This window comes from Carlito syrichta, unplaced genomic scaffold, assembly GCF_000164805.1.
Source record: "Carlito syrichta isolate Samal-C Ts95f unplaced genomic scaffold, Tarsius_syrichta-2.0.1 Scaffold305647, whole genome shotgun sequence".
NCBI classification, from domain to species: Eukaryota; Metazoa; Chordata; class Mammalia; order Primates; family Tarsiidae; genus Carlito; species Carlito syrichta.
This window is the reverse complement of record NW_007249743.1, coordinates 123,295-142,345: the sequence shown is the minus strand read 5'-3', so window position 1 is coordinate 142,345 and position 19,051 is coordinate 123,295. Positions and strand designations below refer to the sequence as shown.

The following is a 19,051-nucleotide window of genomic DNA, read 5'->3' as shown; positions in this document are numbered from 1 at the left end:
TCACCCGCAGGCTCAGGCAATCCACTCACCTCAGCCTCCCAAAGGCGCGGGATTACAGGCTGAGCTACCGAGCCCGGCTCCTGCCCCATAATTTAGTGTAGTGCTCCCTGGGTAGACCTGTCTCCAGTAACCACTGTGCCGCTTCTTCCTCCACACAATGACATGGTAGGAAGGGACACAGGGAATGTTGACTCTGCATCGGGATGTTACAGACAGGTTGATTCCTGGTGGATTTCAGGTTCATCTTGTGTCCCCATCCCAAATCTTAGGTTAGTGTCAAAAGGAAGGGAAGCTCCATGAGGATCCAGGGTGCCACTGTATAGAAACCCTCAGGGCTGCTCCCTCCACTGCCAGCCCGACTAACTGAGATGCAGGTCCTCTGCGCAGTAGATGAAGAACTGCAAGTAAGCCAGGTTGATCGGGACTGCCGCTGACTTGAAGATCTGAATTTGGGTGTCATCAGCCCCATAGGGAGACTCTTGATCTACCTGGAGAGACCAGAGAGCTGGTAGAGTCAGGGTCACAGGGAGACAACAATCAAAGCCACCAGACTTTGCTTCCTCAATCTCCCACTTGGCTCAGGGGGAGTGGGACAGCCCTGCAGTGACACAATGGGCAAAGGAGGGGTGTGAGGGTCAATGGCTAGTGTGAGGGCCCAGAGGTACCCCCAGGAAGCAGCCAGGGTAGGAAATGTTCCTAGGGTATGGGGGGCAGTCTCACCAGGGTCTGGTCTCCCACACCAAGGGCACAGATAGTGACTTTCAGGTAGCCTCTCACGCCATCGTCAGGGTTATTTGGCTGGCAGAGACCTAGCCATTTCCTCAGGAGTGTGTGACCTGGAGAGGCAGAGGGGCCATGGAAGACCCGCCTTCAGTCTCCGCCTCTCTCCCCTGAAACCAGCCATTGGGGAGAAGAGGGAGGTGGAAACATGTCTCATGTATTCCGTTTTCCTACCCAGTGGTAGAGGAAAATGGGAGTCTTTCCTACCAGGAAGCAGTGGTGTGCTCTCAAGGCTGCCACTGACATTTTTTTTTCTTTTCTTTTAAGTCAGAGTTTCACTCTATTGCTCAGGCTGGAGTGCAATAGCACAATCACGGCTATCATAGCCTCGACCTGCTGGGCTCAGGTGATCCTTCTGTCTCAGCCTTGCAAGTAGCTGGGACTACAGGTGTGGGCCACCATGCCTGGCTAATTTTTGATTTATCGTAGAGACAGGGTCTTGCCATGTTGCCCAGGGTGGTCTTGAACTCTTGGGCTCAGGCAGTCCTCTTGCCTCAACCTCCCAAGGTGTTAGGATTCCAGGCATGAGCCACTGCGCCCAGTTTTTTTTCCTTTATTTTTCTGAGTCAGCGTCTCATTCTGTTGCCCAGGCTGCAGTGCTGTGGCACAATCACTGCTCACCACAACCTCAATGTCTTGGGCTCAAGCAAATCCTCTGCCTCAGTCTCCTGAGTGGCTTTTTTTGACATAATTATAGAGATGAGGTCTCACTATGTTGCCAGGCTGTTCTCGAACTCCTGGGTTCAAACAAGCTTCTCACCTCGGCCTCCCAAAGTGCTGGGATTACAGGCATGAGACCCAACCCTTTGCTTTTAAGGAAAGTTTCTGCCCTGGGAACTTCATGTTGTTACAGGCCTGGTCTGGAACCAGACACTAAAGAAGCAAGTATCTTTCCCAACCCCAAATCCAAATCTCAACCTGATGTGTATGTTATGGTCAGGTCATGGTGGAAACCTCCACTCAGACGTCAGTCTCCCAATAGTGGTCTCAAAAAAATAGAAATCTAACCCAGGATTGCAATAAGGGGTTAACTTTGATCCAAAGGGATGTCCTGAATTTTTCAGAAAAAGATGCAATTATTATAAAGCAAGATAAAATACCATATGTATAGTAAAATATTATCAAATACAAAAAATAATTTACAAGTGTTACAAGGTTACAAAATAACCCTCTGATACTACCCTCTTCGAACTATCTGTTGGACACATGGGGATTTAAAGGTGTTTTGACTTCTGACCTAATTTTTCTCAGAAGATACGCGTATTTGTTATAAGAGGCACCTACCTGGAGAATGGTAGATAAGCCCAATATCTGTCTGAAAAGACAAAAGTAGAGTGAGGATTAGCTAGGGCCTCCAGCCAAGACTTATAATACCAAATAATGCAATGACAATACTAGCTACTGGCACTTGAGCATGGTAGGGCTACCCTAACTTATTTAATCTTTACAGCAACCTAGAAGGTAGGTCCATTATCACCTCCACTCTCTAGAGAAGGGCAGTAAGTTTGAGAGAAGTGTCTAAAGTCCTACTACTAGTAAGTGATGAAGGCTGCATAAAAACGATCCTTGACACTACACTGGACCACCTCCCTGGCCACCAGAGCCAACCCTGCCCTATCCCTGGGTGGGGGAAGGGATATTCCATCCTAGGAGAAGAGGATGGTTCAGGTAGGGGTTGACAATGAGAAGACGGGCTTTTCCTTTCCCTGGGGAGATGACTTCCAACAGAAGCCTGAGGATGTGGTATAGGATTGAAGGGGACGTGTGGAACCACTGAGCGTCTGCCCTTGTAGTCCACATCTGAAGGTTCTCTAGATCAATCCCCAAATTATGTATGTAGACCTGCTTTTTTATTTTTATTTTTATTATTTTAAAAATTGATTTATTGTAGAGATGAGGTCTCGCCAAGTTGTCCAGGCTGGTCTCGAACCTGAGGGCTCAGGCAATTCACTCGCCTCGGCCTCCCAAAGTGCTGGGATTACAGGCTTGAGCCACTGCGCCTGGTGTAGACCTGCTTTAAAACCCAGTCACCTCTTTGGGTGAGGTAGGCAAAGACTCAGGTACAACAACAAAAGCACAATCCGATAAAAGAAATGCTTGATAAAATGGACTTCATCAAAATGGAAAATGTCTGCTTTTGGAAAGAAACTGTTAAGAAAATGAAAGGGTAGTCACATCCTGGGAGAAAACATTTGCAAATCTTATCTCAATAGTTAGAATCCAAACAATCTGTTGCAAATGAGCACAAGATTTGAATAGACATGTCACCAGTGAATATACATGGGTGACAAGTGCATGAGAAGATGTTGAGCATCGTCATCGGGGAAGTGTACACTAAAATCATGAGATACTACCATGCATGGGTAGAATGGCTAAAATAAACAAAGCCACACCTGTAATCCCAGCACTTTGGGAGGCTGAGGCAGATGAACTACTTGAGCCCAGGAGTTCAACACCAGCCTGGGCAACATAGTGCAACCTCACCTCTACAAAAAAATTTAAAAATTAGCTAGGTGGGATGGTGTCACAGCTACATGGGAGGCTGAGGTGGGAGGATCACCTGAGCCCAGGAAGTTAAGGCTGTTGTGAGCTATGATCATCGTGATCATGCCACTACACTTCAGCCTGGGTGATAAAGTGAGACCCTGACTCCAAAAAAAAAGATAGAGCCTGTTTGGGATTTTTTGGGAAAAACTGTTGAGTGGAGACTCAGAATTTTCTTTAAAAAGTCAAACATTCACCTACCATATGATTTAATCATTCTATTTCTACATGTTTACCCAAAAGAAATGAAAGCACATGCCCATACTAAGATTTGGACACACAAATGTTTATAGCTTCATTGTAACCGCCCCAAACTGGAAACAATCTAAATGTCCATTAACAAGAAAATGGATAAACAAACTGTGGTACATCCATACAATGGACTATTACTCAGCCATAAAAAGGAATAAATTACTGATACACACAACTTGGAAGAATCTCAGCATAATTATGTCTAGTGAAAGAAGCCAACAAAAAAGGGTACACACTGCATGGCTCCATTTATATGAAACTCTAGGAAATGCATGCTAATCTATAGTAACAGAAAGCAGATCAGGCTGGGCGCGGTAGCATGTGCCCTGTAGTTCTGGCTACTTGGAAGGCTGAGGCAGAAGGACTGCCTGAGCCCAGTAGGTCGACGCTGGGGTGGCTGTGAGTATGTCACTGCACTCCAGCCTGGGTGACAGAGTGAGACTCCGACTCAAAAAAAAGAAAGAAAGAGAAGAAAAGAGAGAGAGAGAGAGAGAGAGAGAGAGAGAGAGAGAGGAAGAGAGGGAAGGATGGAGAGAGAAAAGTAAAGAAAAGAAAGAAAGAAAGGGACAGAAAACAGATCAGTGGTCACCTGGGGATTGGAGGAGGTGGGATGGGAATGAAAGGGAGGAATTGCCATGGGTGATGGATGTGATAAATATATTCATTATCTTGATTGTGACGATGATTTCTCAAATGTGTACATGTTTTTTACTGTATCAAATTGTACATTTTAAATTCATTATGTGTCAACTGTACCTCAATACAGGTGCAAGAAGCAAATAACCCCTAATGAAGTAACAGATCTAGGCAGTGATTATCAATGACTGTTACTAACATAAAAAGAGAGCTGGGCACAGTGTCTCACACCTATAATCCCAGCACTTTGAGAGGTGGAGACAGGCAGATTGCTTGAGTCCAGGAGTTTGAGACCAGCCTGGGTTGGGTGTATTATTACCCCCATTTTACAGATGAGAAAGTGGAGGCTCAGAATCACTTGTCACCTAGTTGGTAGGGGGGTCCAAGTCTGGATCTCTCTATGTGAAAATCCAAGTCTTTTCCCCTGGACTTGGGTAAGGAGCCCAGCATGGGTCTATCTGTTTCTCCAAGCCTCCTCCCTTATCTGTACTCACTTGGAATCTCCCGATCTCTGCTTTGTATCTCATCGCTGAGGAGTTCACCACCTGCAAGGGAGTTCCCAATTCAGGGCCTGGCAGTTGGCAACCCATAATGTTTGTTGAATGAATGAATGACGGAATGAGGATTCTCGGCTGCTGCGGGGAGCGAAGAAAGTGGTGAAGATGTTGCTCTGGAGTCAGGTGACAATCTGAAGTGACCTTGAGTCTAAGGGTGGGGACTAAAGAGCTTCCCTGTATTGAGGTGGGACAAGAAAAGTGGACCCATCTTGCTGGGGACCAATTTGGCTTCTCACCTGGAGTAAGATGATCTCATCAAAGAACTTTGCAGGAACCTCATGAAAATTCTGGAAGAAGGTCTGAGGCACACAGAATTGGGTTATGGGGGGACAATGTTTCTTCTACCGCTTCACCCAAGCATTCAGCGAGCCTGAAGGCTCAGAATAATGTGGCCCATTTTATAAGCCCAGGCTAGGTATCCCTAATCTAAAAATCTGAATCTGAAATGCTCCACATTCTGAAACTTATTGAATGCCGGCATGATGCTCAAAGGAAATGTTCATTGGAGCATTATGGATTTTTAGATTAGAGATGCTAATTATATTATATCTGTATAATGCAAATATTCAAAAAAAATCTAAAACACTTTTGGTCGTAAGCATTTTGGATAAGGAAACTCAACCCGTACAACTATTCTCAAGCTCCTCCCAGGCTCCTGGAGGGTTTTCTGCCCAGCAAAGGCAGGGGGTAGGGGCTTTCTGAAGAACTTAGTAGCTCAAGGTCCAACCAGATGCCCAGGATGGAGATATTAGCCCGCACTTCCTGCAAGTCCACCCCACCCCTACTCCCTGTGACAGCCGGAACCTCCTTCCCCAAATGCAAACCTAGCCCTGTTACTTTCCCGCTTAAGTCCTCCGTGGCTCCCGAGTGCCATCCAGGTTGAGACCTCAGTCTATATTGTAGATTCACCTCCAGTCAGTCCCCACCAGCCACACCGTATCTATAGTTCTGCCATCAAGTCATGCTGCTTCTTGCATCTGGGTCTTCGAATGATCTTTCCCCATCCTGTCTGTCTTTCCCTGACAAACTCTCCCTTCAGGGTTTCTGGAGGCTTTTCTGAGTCCTCTTCACTGCTCCCAGTCTCATTACTTACTCACTACTCTCAGCTTCTGTTTGTTTATCTATTTACCAATTAATTCAATGAGTATATAGCACCTACTGTGCACCACATCCAGTGCTACAATTAGGGGTGCTGGTAAAGATGAGATGCGTGTGGTCTGGGCCTGCACTTCACGGCTCTGTTAACAACACTCCCAGACACCTGCCAAATCCAGTCTGCCCCACTGCAATTGTTTATGGGCTCATGTGCTGTGATGCCACCAGACCACCAGCTCCTCAGATTCAAGGCTCTGAATGATCCTATTCTGTGTTCCCAGGGCAAGCACAGTGCTTGGCCCTCAGCAGGCACTCAGTACATACTTGTGGAGCAAACACACGAAGACACCCTAGTCAAGAAGCAAGTTTGCCGACTGCCTACCGGAGATGCCCAGCCCCTGGCTGGCCCCCTGCCTGAGGTATCCCCTTCAGCCCACCTCATTGAAGAAAGGGTTATTTCCCATCTTGATACGTGTCTGCTGCTGGTGGCCACCAATTGACACCTTCACCACTGGCTTGATGTTGTTACCCAGAAGCTGTCGGGCCTCAAACACCTTCACTCGAACCTACAAAGAAGATCACAGGGTGAGCTAATGTTGGGGCCCTTGGCCCCCCTTCTCCAGCAGGGACTCTTCTCTCAGGAATGAAATTATTCTGATGAGGAATATTTTGGTTACCATGGATAGAAAGAGCATCCACCAGTAGACTGGGAGGAGATAGACTTGGAGAAGCAGGCGTGGGTTATCAAGGACCTGGGCAACCATTGTCAACAGGGACTGGGTTTTGTCCTGAGTACATTAGAGATTTTTTTGTTTTTGTTTTTGTTTTTGTTTTGAGTTGGGTCTCACTCTGCCTCCCAGGCTGAAGTGCAGGGGCATGATCGTGACTCACTGCAGCCTTGACCTCCTGAACTCAGGTGATCTTTCCACCTCAGGCTCCCAAGTTGCTGGAGCTACAGGCACACACCACCACACCCGGCTAATTAAAAAAAAAAATTTTTGTAGAGATGAGGTCTCACTATGTTGCAAGGTCTCACTGGTCTCGAACTCATGGGTTCAAGTAATCCTCTCACCTTGGCCTCCCAAAGTGCTAGGATTACAGGCGTGAGTCACCGTGCCTGGCCACATTGGGATTTTTGAAGCAGGTGTGTGGCATGATAAGAATGACATCTTTAAAAGATCACTTTGGGCCAGACTCGGTGGCTCAGCCTGTAATACCACTACTTTGGGAGGCCGAGGTGATTGGATTGCCTGAGCCTGTGGGTTCGGGACCCGCCCAGGCAACATGGCGAGAGCTCATCTCTACAATAAATAAAAAATTAGCCGGGTGTGGTAGCGCGTGCCTATAGTTCCAGATACTTGGAAGACTGAGGCGGAAGGATCACCGGAGCCCTGCAGGTCGACACTGAGGTGGCCGTGAGTGTGCCACTGCACTCCAGCCTGGGCGATGGAGTGAGTGAGACTCCAACTCAAAAAAAAAGAAGAGGTCACTTTGGTTGAAGAATGGACAGGAGAGAACTGGAGGCTTAGGAGTTCGGGAGGAGGCCATTAATGGGGATCAGGGAAGCAATGGCAATGACTCAGGCCAGAGAATGGAAGTGGGGAGGGAGAAGTGGGAGAAGTGGGGGCAGCAGGTGACAGTAAGAGCTAGGACTTGGCCATCGCCTGGATACAAGGAGACCTCCAGTTTTCTGGGCAAGGAGCAGGCTGCATGACAGGCAAAACCATGGCAAAAATATTAGTCTACGGGCTAAAGGCCACAGGACGTTTTTTTTTTTTTGAATTGGAGTCTCACTCTGTCATCCAGGCTGGAGTGCAGTGGCATGCTGCTGGCCACCGCAGCCTTGACCTGCTGGGCTCCGGCGATCCTTCCGCCTCAGCCTTCCAAGTAGCTGGAACTACAGGCGTGCGCTACCACGCCCATCTAGTTTTTGATTTATTGTAGAGACGAAGTCTTGGCAAGTTGCTTGGGCGGGTCTCAAAACTACGGGCTCGGGCAATCCACTCGCCTTGGCCTCCAAAGTGCTGGGATGACAGGCTGAGCCAACGAGCCCCGGCCACAGGAAATTTGATAAGCTATGGGACTCCTGAATTCACATGGAAACCGTGGTCCATCCCACAGTCCCCTAATCAACTCCCCAGCCTCTCCTGGACAGTTAATTTAACTTTGTACATGCCTTGCCTTGTTTTGCCAACAATCTGAGGACTCCAGAAAGGAGGGACCCCTGCCTTCTACACTGCCTTTCCAGTATGTATCAAGACCTGCTGGTGCACAGTCGGCCCCTCCTACTGCCTCCCTGGAGCTGTGTCTAATTCAGCCTCAGGCAGAAGTACCCCAGAATGGCCCCCCCAGAGGAGCAGGGGATGCAGCATGGGTCTGAGTATCTGAAGCTGCATCTGAAGCTCTACCCCTCTACCATGACCTTGTGGATGGGAGGTGATGGCCTGGGATCACAGCAAGCAGGGTGCAGGTGAGTCACGTGGATTTCAACCTGGAGAATCCTCACCTGAAAGTGCTGAGGCTTTGAGGACAGAGCCCTGTGCGCAGTGGAGCCAGGAACCACCAGTTTCTGCGTGGCCACCTCTCTTGCAGTTATGCCCAAGAGGTCTTCATCTCCTGAGGAAACACAGTCCAGGGTGGGCTCAGAGGCCCAGGACCCAGGAGATTTGGAGACATTTTCCCCGTTACATCATTCTGTCCCCAATGACCAACTCCTGATTAAAAGCATGGCCAACAGGCCCTGGCAGGGGCACACGTCCTCCCCAGAACATTACCATGGACCCTTCCTACCCTCAGGAGCTGCAGAGCCCTGGACCCCCCTCCACATGCAAGTCCTCTTGGAAATGACCATCCTCATCTCCCGCTGCAGCCCATTGGAAGGGTACATCATATCCTACAGGTCTTAGGTCTAGAGATGATGAGTGAACATACTGGGGTGGCCTCAGCCCGATATCTGGAGATCAGACCCCTAACCTAGACACATTCCTTCTGTAGGCCTCAAGGGCTGGGTCCTGAAGGTTCCAAAGAGCCCATCCAGCTGTGCTTGGAGAAGGGCAGGAGATAAGACCCAGGGAAGGACATACCTGTCTTCTCAATATCCCGCTTGGTCATATGGGCCACCTGTAGGGTGACAGTACACTGCAAGGCAAAGGCAGGGAGCTGTAAGCTAGACCCTGTCATCCTTGGCCAAGCCACAACACCAGAACCAAACTCTAGTTAGGTTCACGCCCAGTCCTTCTGGGGGTGTGATGCAGGCCATGGGATGGGGCCAAACCTGGCACCTGTGAAGTCTCGGTGGAGGGAGTTATCAATGGGTGAAGTGAGAGCAATGGGCTGTGGTGGAGGGGATTTGGAGAATAAAGAAGCCATGTGGTGTTGACAGGGGCAGAAGTGGGTGCAGCAGTGTGGGGAGGAGAGGAAAAGGGGATTTGGGACCAGTCCAGAACCATGGATGCTAACAGTTCTTCCCCTAGCCCACCATCTCATGAGCTCATGTGGGAATTCCCGCACCTCCTGACTGACTCCTGCATCCACGTATTCCCATCATTCATCTAGCCTCCAGATGGTTACCAGAATTGCCCCCTAAACACCCCCTGAGTGCCCTAAATTATCAGAGTAAAGTCACAACTCATCAGTATGGACCACCAGGCTCTTCCCCTCTGGCCCCTTGCCATCCACCCAGCCTCAGTTCTCCCAGCCCGCCTTGACCCTACACTGTGTAGCACCTTGTGCTATAGCAGGCGGCACAGCCTCCCAGTCTGCCTCGTTCTCCAACCACTTTACACCCCTGCCTGGGTTTGTCTTCCTTTCCTGTCTAGTGGGCAAACTCACCCCCCTCCGTAAGATTCAACTGAGAGACGAAACACAGGTGCTTCTCTACTTATGATGTGGTCACATCCTGACAAACCCATCATAGGTCAAAAATATAAATCAAGGACTGTCTGTATGCAAATGAACAATGACCAAACCACCTATAAAATAGAACTCTGACCTGACATCTGCAGTAACCAGCCCAGAAAGCCAACCCATAATCTACAGTAACCAGCCCAGGATGCCAGCCTGCTCTAAGTCAGACTTGCAGGAAGTCAGACTGCTATCTCTAGCCACAACCCAGGAAACTGAACAATAACGATCAGCCCCAAATGCCAAGGCTTGATTAATACCTGACAGCTGTCCTGATTTGTGTCCCCACTTCCTCCAACTTAGGACCAACCAGAGAAAGTCAAACATGCCTCCCTAACCAATCACACAGGAGGCCCCATTTCTAGTTAGTTTGCTTTTAGTTCCCCCACACCAAGAACCTCCAGGTAGAGTCTAAAACCTTCTCTTTTTACCACTCTGAGTCTCTGCCAAAACACAGGTGATGGTGGCTAACTCACTTGCTAGAGCAAGCTCTGAACAAATAGCCTTTGTTTGTTCTCATTTGTTTGATTTTTTTCCATATGTCTAAACATCACCACCTTTGTAAAGCCATCCATTGCCTCCCAAGAAGAATCATTCACTCCTTCCTGAACTTGGTGGCCTAGCTTTACTGAATCTTGTCTGGTGTGGCTGGAGGGCATGTCAGTATGAGTGGTGTCTACACCAGCTGACTATAGGCTTCTCAGTTCTGCGTCAAGGCTAACTCTCAGTGGAAGGTCAATCCATCCATCTAAATAGATGGATAGAAGGGGGATAGGAAGATGGTGGAAGAAGGGGAAAGCCGATGATGGCAGTGTGATGGAGCGCCTCTCCCCCCACCCCACCCCGGGGAAGGAAGCACTCCCATGCCCTGACTGGGCCTGACTTACATCTGTGGGCCTCATGGAATGGTTGAGCAAGGTCAAGTCCTTCACAAAAAGGATCTCATGCGGATGTTTCATCAATGGCTTGAGCAGTACTGTGGCCAGGCCGATGAACCTGGGGAGAGGAGAGTGGGTGTAAGATCCTGAGCCAGGGAAGGTGTCTTCCTCTGCTCCAAGAGCCTGTGTTGTCCTCAGAGAGGCTGGAGAAGACCGCAGTAAGGCAGAGAATGTGGTGACCCTTGACTCTGGAATTGGTTTAGAGCTCTCAGGGAAATAACTGCTGATTGGACCGGGGTGGACCCTGGCCTGAACTGAGCCAATCAGATTCTCTGTCCTCGGAATTTCGACCTGGGATGCCTTAGCTTCGGTCTCAGGGAGATGTTAGTCCCAGTTGGGCACTAGAGTGAGGCCGTGATGAGAAGTCAGGGTTGGTTAGAGAAAAATAGAAGTCCGAGATCTGTGGCTTCAGCTGGACAGAGCTACTGTTAGGTTCCCAAGTACGTGGTCCAAGCTGATCTGCACTCTTGGCCCGGCTACCCTTCCAACACCCAACCCTCTTTGTTTCCCTTTAGCTGGCTGGAGTGGTTCTGGTCCTTGAATCTGAATGAGTTAGGAATTAGAGACAAGAATGGTCACCTGCTGTTGTTTTGGCCAGGGAGTTAGGCACCTCCTGCCTTTCTCTTCCTCACCTTTCTTCCTTTTTTGAGCTCATATCCAGAAGGACGACTTGTAGGAAGGAGTCATTTTTCAGGGGACGGTTCCAGAGGTGCCAGATTAGGGTCTGTGGGGGGCACAGAGAGGTCAGCCTCCCTCCTCAGCCCATCCCATCTCATCCTTCTAGGAAATTATGAGCAACGTGGGGAACAAGCTGGCATTGTGTTTCTCTAAATCCATGTCTAATTTCCTAAAGGAGACAGGTTTTGTCACCTTTCACCAAAATGTGGGGCATCCTACCTGAGCTTCCACAACTTGAACTGCAGTATCATGGACGTGTTAGGGGTTAAGGGGTTTGGAGACTGGGGCTAAGGGTGGGAAAGCATAGATGGATGGAAGATGAGAAAGGATTCTGCACACGAAGCCTTCGCTCTGCTTTGACTTCTAGGAGTATCAGGCCTAGTCCATCCCCAAAGTGGGGAAGAAGGACCAAGAACAGCTGTGGGCAGACATGGCCTTCACAGACTTGCTGGATTGGAGGCTACTACTCCTAGGTAAGATGCCCCAAACTTGAGAAAAGCCTGTGAGGCTTCCTGTCTGCTCCTTAGACTCTTGAGCACCTGCCTAGACTCCACCCCGGCCACCATGCTGTTGGGGCTGTCATTTCCTCTTCTGGGCTTGCCCTGGTGTCTACCTCATTCCATATGGGGTCATTCCCTTCAACCACTTGAGTTCTTTTCTTGACATCTGCAAAGAAACCAAATAGAACACTCTAAGAAAAGTTTTGCTGGGTGCAGTGGCTCACGTCTGTAATTCCAGCACTTTGGGAGACTGAGGCAGAAGGAATGTTTGAGGCCAAAAGTTCAAAACCAGTCTGGGCAACATAGTGAGACCTTGTCTCTATAAAATTAAAAATTAGGGCCATTGCCTTGCTAGCCTCTGGCGTCGCCATGCTTCCTGGCCTTGGCCCCCCTCCCCCACCTTGGGGAGGTGAATCTCTCTCCCTTCTCTTTCTCTCTCTAATTTACTTTTAAATAAACTACATTTTTTAATCTAAAAAAATTTAAAATTAGCTGGGTAGGGTGGCACATGCTTGTAGTCCCATCTACTCAGGAGGCTTAGGCAGGAAAATGGCTTGAGCCCAGGAGACTGAGGCTGCGGTGAGCTGTGATTGCACCACTGCACTCCAGCCTGGGCAACACCTTGAGCCTCTGGAAAGGAAAGAAGGGAGGGAGGGAGGGAGAGAAGGAGGGAGGCAGAGAAAGAGGGAGGGAGGGAGGGAGGGGAAGAAAGAGAGAGAGAGAGACAGAGAGAGAGAGGAGGGGAGGGGAGAGGAAGGGAGGGGAGGAGAGGAGAGGAGAGAAAAGAACACTTCAACTCTACATTGGCAGGTATGATCTGGCATCAATTGTTTCTGAATGAATTTCTTTTTCCAAGGGTTTCAAAATTTCATTTTTTATCACCCTGTGTGATAGATGTTATTTCATTTTCTTCCTAGTTGCATAGTTTCTTCCTGGCATCTTGCATCCAAGTAGTGTGACTCATTCTGGCTAACAGAGTAAGGGAGTGATGTTTGCCACTGTCAGGTCTGGCTCCTAAAGTCTCCACTGGATTTTCCATGCTGCTTCTCCTCTCCCTGTAATTTGCTGGCAGGGTGATGTCACAGCCAAAGGGGAAAGCAGCTGGTCCCTAAAGTACTGTTGGAGAGCCACCCAGGAGAGCTATCTAACTTGCACCTTCCAAGCAGGGCTTGGTATGAGCAAGAGGTAAACTTTTATTGTTAAGCCATTGAAATGTAAGGGTTTATTTATTACCAGAGCAAAGCCGAGTGTATCCTAAGACACCTATTAACATCTATAATGGGTTCAAAACACTTCATCCACTAAAACCTCCCTCCCCCAGAAATATCTTTAACAGATGGTAGTGTATAGACCTGCCAAAGAGTATCGAAATTGCTAAATTAATTTGATTACTCTGAGCTTCTTCCCAGGGAAAGAATGTGAGAGTGTGCGTGTGCATGCATGCGTGCGTGTGTGTGTGTGTGTGTGTGTGTGTGTGTGTGTGTGTGCAAGGGTGGGTTGTGGGAAGTGGTGTAAGAGTAGTAGGTGGTATATGAGGGAAGAGGCTGGCAAGGACAGGGACAAAAGGAATAAAAAAGATCAAAGATAAGCATGAAATCATAAGAATGTGTGGGTAAATCTGTGAGTAAGCCCAGAGTTCTAGGTTTTAGGCATCTAAAATATATTTCTAGAAGGAGAAGGATAGTGCCCAGGAGGTGGGGGGGAAGATGACCTGGAATCAGGAGCTTCAAGTTGCTTGCTTGGCTAACTGTAAAATAAGTCGATCAGGACAAATATACACTCAACTCCCCGCTACTGCTCTTTAAACCTGCAAACTGAGGGCGTAAGCATATGCCACCCTGTGAGACTGGAGTCCAAATGTTCAATTTCTGAGTTCAAGAAGCATAGTTTCACAGATCAGAAAAAAAAAAAGAAATCTTATACTTTATTTATTTCTCTTGTAAAAATCCATTGCATCCTTTTTTCTCCTGGATCGATTTTTTCACTGCTGATGGTTCCTGCAAAATCTCATCAGTCTGAATCTACCTTCCACAATCTCTACCTCTAGACTTTCACCGTCTTTCCTTTGACTTCTTCCCTGTTTGCTCCCAGCCCTCTGGTATCTAGATAGACTTAATTTCATGCATTGTCTCTCTGAAATTCTTTCACCCCACTCTTCCCCTTGCTTCTTGGGATTCAGTTTCCTTATCTATAAAAGATGGAAATAATAAAACTTGCCTCATCTATCTCTGAGTTGCTGAGGAGCAAACAGCACTGAATGTGTGAAAGTCTTGTCGCTTGTAAAGCGCTTTCAAGAGTAGCTCATATTATTGAATAGTTTGTTACTAGAAGTTGTGCTAAGGACTGGACATATGTAATTGATTTAACTCTTCACATCAACCCTATGAAGCAGGTACTTTTTTGTCTTTAAACCCCAGTTTATGGCATGACCCTAGTTTATGGAAGAAGGTCAAGAAGCATTAATCCCCTCCTTTACCCACAGCCATTCTCTGACAAAAATTGGAGGCAGAGAAGTTATAATAAAAGAAGTAATAGCCATAATGTTTTAAAGAACTGGACAATGTCGACTTCATCTTGTGTTTCACAAGGCTTCTTTTACATAATAGGGTGCCAAGAACCATTACCTCTTGGGGCTCCTCTCTCCCACTCAAAACCTGGCTCTTACCTCTGAAGTCAATGGACACGCAGGGTCTGGGTGGGGGGATTAGGGGCGGGTCAATCTTGGCCGACTCCACGACAAGCCGCAGCATCTCAGAGACCTCCTTCTTTCCCTCCTTCCCTCTGCAGTGGTATAGCTTCCTCCTCGGAGTTCCTGGGTCCAAGGCTTCTCCCAGGGATCACGGGCGGGGTGGAGGGGGGTGTGAGTGAAGTCCCCTTTCCTGACCTGTTGCTCAGCAACAGAGAACTGTCACAAAGGTGGATGGTTCTTGGTTCTGGGGAGGAATGAGGAGGAATAAGAGGAAGGAGAAATAACAGTATAGGTGACTAGATTTGTAGAAACAAAACAACTTGGTTATTTTCACTTCCTCTTTCTTTTCTCTTTTCTTCTCGCTGTCCCTTTGAACTCCAGATCAGGCATAAGGCTGATGTGTTCTCTTTGTACAAGCTAGTTGTCTGGAGTGACTTGCCAAAGTCACACAATGAAGATGAGAAAATTTTTTAAAATGAGGCTGAGGAAAAAGTATAGGAAAATCAAGGACTGTTCCAATGAGGCCTCAGACGAAATCCTTCCCAATGTGGAAGCTTCCTTTTTTCTTAAGGAAACTTAAGTTTGGATGTGACTCCCTCTTTAACGAAGGATGTTAGTTTGTAAATTAATGAGCTCTTACGAAAGGTTAAAGAAAAACCTCAAAGCCAATACAATCCTGCTGCATCTTTATTGCTCTCAAGGCCTCTGCTCATGAGGATGGAGTTGGGTTGTTTATTCCTGCTGTCTATGTTCTTTCTGCTGTCCACGTTAAGGCTTTTTCTGCTTTAGGGTTGAACATTGTGTAAATTACATATTATTCAATGGTTAGAGTGAAGATTAATGAATATTTTAAAAATGTGTATTAATTGATGAAAAAGCCACTTAACAGTAAGCATACCATGCATTCTAAAAGATGCATAGCATTCAAAGACTAAAATACTGGATGAGGCTGGGCTCGGTGGCTCAGCCTGTAATCCCAGCACTTTGGGAGGCGGAGGCGAGTAGATTGCCAGAGCCTGTAGGTTTGAAACCAGCCTGGGCAACTTGGCGAGACCTCGTCTCTACAATATATCAAAAAATTAGCCCAGCGTGTAGTGCGTGCCTACAGTTCTGGCTACTTGGAAGGCTGAGGCGGAAGGATCGCCGGAGCCCAGCAGGTCGATGCTGGGGTGGCTGTGAGTGTGCCACTGCACTCCAGATGGGGCAACGGAGTAAGACTCCATCTCAAAAAATAAAAATAAATACATAAATAAATAAATTAATTAAATAAAATGCTGGATGAGTGATCCCTTGTGCTAAGATTGCTTTCTAGTGCAACACCTTGGAAAAAAAGTACTTCCCAAAGTTTTTCTTGAAATCCAAAGACAACACAATGCTTTTTGCTCTGTTAGTGGTTTTCCAAACTAAGCATGACACAAAAGACCTCATAGAGTAAAAGGCTCATGGATTTGACTGCAAAAAATTTAAAAGTCTCATTTAAAAAAATTCCTTAAAATTAAAAGACAAATATCAAAGTCTGAAACACATCTAATGTCCAAAAGATTATGTAATAAGATTGTATAGAGCAAACTTTTATAGTTCAGTAAGAAAAAGTTGACCACGCCAGGCTGGGCATAGTGGCTCATGCCTGTAATCCCAGCACTTTAGGAGACTGAGGTGAGAGGATTGCTTAAGTCCAGGAGTTCGAAACCAGCCTAGGCAACATAGTGAGATCTCATCTCTACAAAACAGATTTTAAAAATTAGCTGGATACGGCGGCTCATGCTTGTAATCTCAGCACTTTGGGCGGCAGAGGTGAGAGGATTGCCTGAACCCACAGGTTCAAGACCAGCTTGGGCAACACGGTGAGACCTTGTCTCTACAATAAATAAAAAAATTAGCCGGGTATGGTAGCGTGAGCCTATAGTTCCAGATACTTGGAAGGCTGAAGCAGAAGAATCGCCTGAGCCCAGTAGGTCAAGGCTGCGGTAGCCGTAAGTGTGCCACTGCACTTCGGCCTGGGTGACAGAGTGAGACTCCAACTAAAAAAAAAAAAAAAATATATATATATATATATATATATATATATAACTGCCATGGTGGTACACACCTGTATTCCCAGCTTCTTGGGAGCCTGAAGTAGGAGGAACCTTGAGTCTAGGTATTTGAAGCTTCATTGAGCTGTGATCATGCCACTGCAGTCCAACTTAGGCAATAGAGTGAGACTCCAACTCAAAAAAAAAAAAAAGAAATGAAAAGAAAGAGAAAAAGATGACCACCCCAAAGGAAAACAGGAGCAAAGTTCATGTCAGATGATTGTCCAAATGGACAAAAAAAGTAAAAAAATTTCATTCTTGTTAATAATTAAAGAAACTCAATTGAAACCAGTTCAACATCACTGTAGAACTAATGGTTACGGTTTCTTATGTATGGATTTATTATTTATTTATTTAATTAATTTTTAAAATTTTGAGTCGGAGTCTTACTCTGTCGCCCAGGCTGGAGTGCAGTGGCAGGATCACAGCTCACCACAGCCTCAACTTCCTGGGCTCAGACTATCCTTCTGTCTCAGCATTCCAAGTAGCTGGGACTACAGGCATGTACCATCATGCCCGGCTAATTTTTAAAAATTTTTTTTGTAGAGATGAGATCTCACTATGTTATCCAGACTGTTCTCCAACTCCTGGGCTAAAGCAATCCTTCCACCTCAGCCTCCCAAAATGTTGGGATTATAGGGGTATGCTACTGTACTGGCCTCTTTTTAAATAAACACAGTAATTGCTACTCCTGTTCTTCAAGATTGAAACTCACATTTGTCTTATCTGAGTTCCTACCTCAGGAAACCAACCCTCAGGACTATAGTATAAAGAAATTGAAACTCACCAGATCATCACATCCAGTCAATGAGATGCCAGATTCCTCCTGCTTACTGACTCCTCTTCCTGATCCCTCCCTAATTCCTGGTTTTTATACTCCACCCCATTATATAAACCCCTGACTTCAGTGGAATGGGGAGACAGATTTGAGAATGAATGTCCTGTTCTCCTTAGCTGATATTACCCAAATAAAGGGCCTTCTACCCTGGCAATACGCATTGTCTCAGTGATTGACTTTCTGTGAGGCAAGCAACAGGACCCCAGCCACCCCTGGCATTTGGTAACATGATGAGATGTTGTTTATCAATTTGCCAAATTAGTTTCAAAAGCAAAAAAAAGTAAAAAAACAAACTCATTAAAAAGCAAAGAAATGCAATAAGGACTGGGCACAGTGTCTTATGCCAGTAATCTTAGCACTTTGGGAGGCTGAGGCAGGAGAATAGCTTAAGCCTAGGAGGTTGAGGCTGTAGTAAACTATGATCATGCCACTGCACTCCAGCCCAGGCAAGACTCTGTCTCAAAAAGAAAAAAAAAGAAATGCAATAAGATGCCATTTAACACCTCCCAAATTGGCAAAGAATTTAAAAAGTGATAAACTCAGTATGCTGAGGGAGGGGTGGAGCAGAAAAAAGATATAAATCTGAATATAGTGCTAATGGGAGATAAGTGGAAAAACAGCAGAACTCTAACCCAAGATGAGTGCCCAGGAGGGAGACTTAGTGTAGGGAGAGGTGGGGCAGGGATTGCTCTCTTGTTATATAAATTATTATTTTTCTCACTCCGTTGCCCAAGCTGGAGTGCAGTGGCACGAGCACTCCTCTTGCCTTGGCCTCTCAAAGTGCTGAGATTACAGACATGAGCCACTGTGGCTTGGCTGACAAAATGATTTTGAAGTTGCATCTGGGTTCAGAGGTGGCGTGAACTGTGACTGATTAATCACCTCTGCCATGAGCACAGGAGGAAAAGAAAAAAGACCTGTAGCACTAAGGGTATAGAGAAGGTTCACTGTAGTGCTGGACACAGTCCAGAATTGTGAAGCAACAATTCACTTCTTTTCACTGCCCACCTCCTCCCACTTTCCTCTAGATATTCAGGTCCCCATGTGACACTGCACAACCCCCAAGTCTGATCTCTGGAGCATTGTGTTTCTTTCTTTGGGCTGGCCTCTGCACCATATTTTCAGCATCAGTCAGTTATCTCACTCCTGCCTGCTAGGGCCATGTGTGATGGCTCACACTTGTAATCCCAGCACTTTGGGAGGCGGAGGAGAGAGGATTACCTGATCTCTGGGGTTTAAGACCAGCCTGGGCAACTTGGCAAAACCTCCTCTCGACAAAAAATAAAAAAATAAAAAACTCCTGGGAAGTATGTGTGACCGTGGTTGGGTGTATAGGGGTTGGCTGATAAATCAAATGCCCCAGGGACCAAGGAGGAAGAAGCTGGCCAGAGTGACGGCACATGCAGATACCATGCCCACCACACCAGAGAGTGAGTTCCATGCTGCCAGATAATTGAAAATGTGAATTTTTACATGAAATCTCCCAAGTTTAAAATGTTTGCAACTGGCCGGGCTTGGTGGCTCAGCCTGTAATCCCAGCACTTTGGGAGGCCGAGATGAGTGGAT

At 46.9% G+C, this 19,051-nt stretch overlaps 2 protein-coding genes across 2 annotated transcripts in view; both read right to left on the bottom strand.

Annotated features, from left to right (window-relative positions):
• LOC103264330 (fer-1-like protein 5) overlaps positions 1-4,739 on the bottom strand; it is a 23,272-nt gene extending 18,533 nt beyond the window's left edge. The window contains exons 1-4 of the mRNA XM_008061979.2: positions 4,707-4,739; positions 2,065-2,095; positions 721-836; positions 365-488 (exon numbers count right to left, since the gene is read on the bottom strand). Coding sequence (XP_008060170.2) covers positions 365-488; positions 721-836; positions 2,065-2,095; positions 4,707-4,739 — 304 coding nt within the window. The remainder of the gene's footprint in view (positions 1-364; positions 489-720; positions 837-2,064; positions 2,096-4,706) is intronic.
• Positions 4,740-6,292: 1,553 nt separating this feature from the next.
• LOC103264326 (fer-1-like protein 5) lies at positions 6,293-14,727 on the bottom strand. The gene is made up of 6 exons (XM_008061976.1): positions 14,549-14,727; positions 11,997-12,049; positions 10,655-10,763; positions 8,948-9,002; positions 8,371-8,480; positions 6,293-6,430 (listed from the first exon to the last, which is right to left on the bottom strand). Exons 2-6 carry the CDS (start codon positions 12,047-12,049, stop codon positions 6,293-6,295), a joined length of 465 nt encoding a protein of 154 aa, XP_008060167.1. The 5' UTR covers positions 14,549-14,727.
• Positions 14,728-19,051: the final 4,324 nt, after the last annotated feature.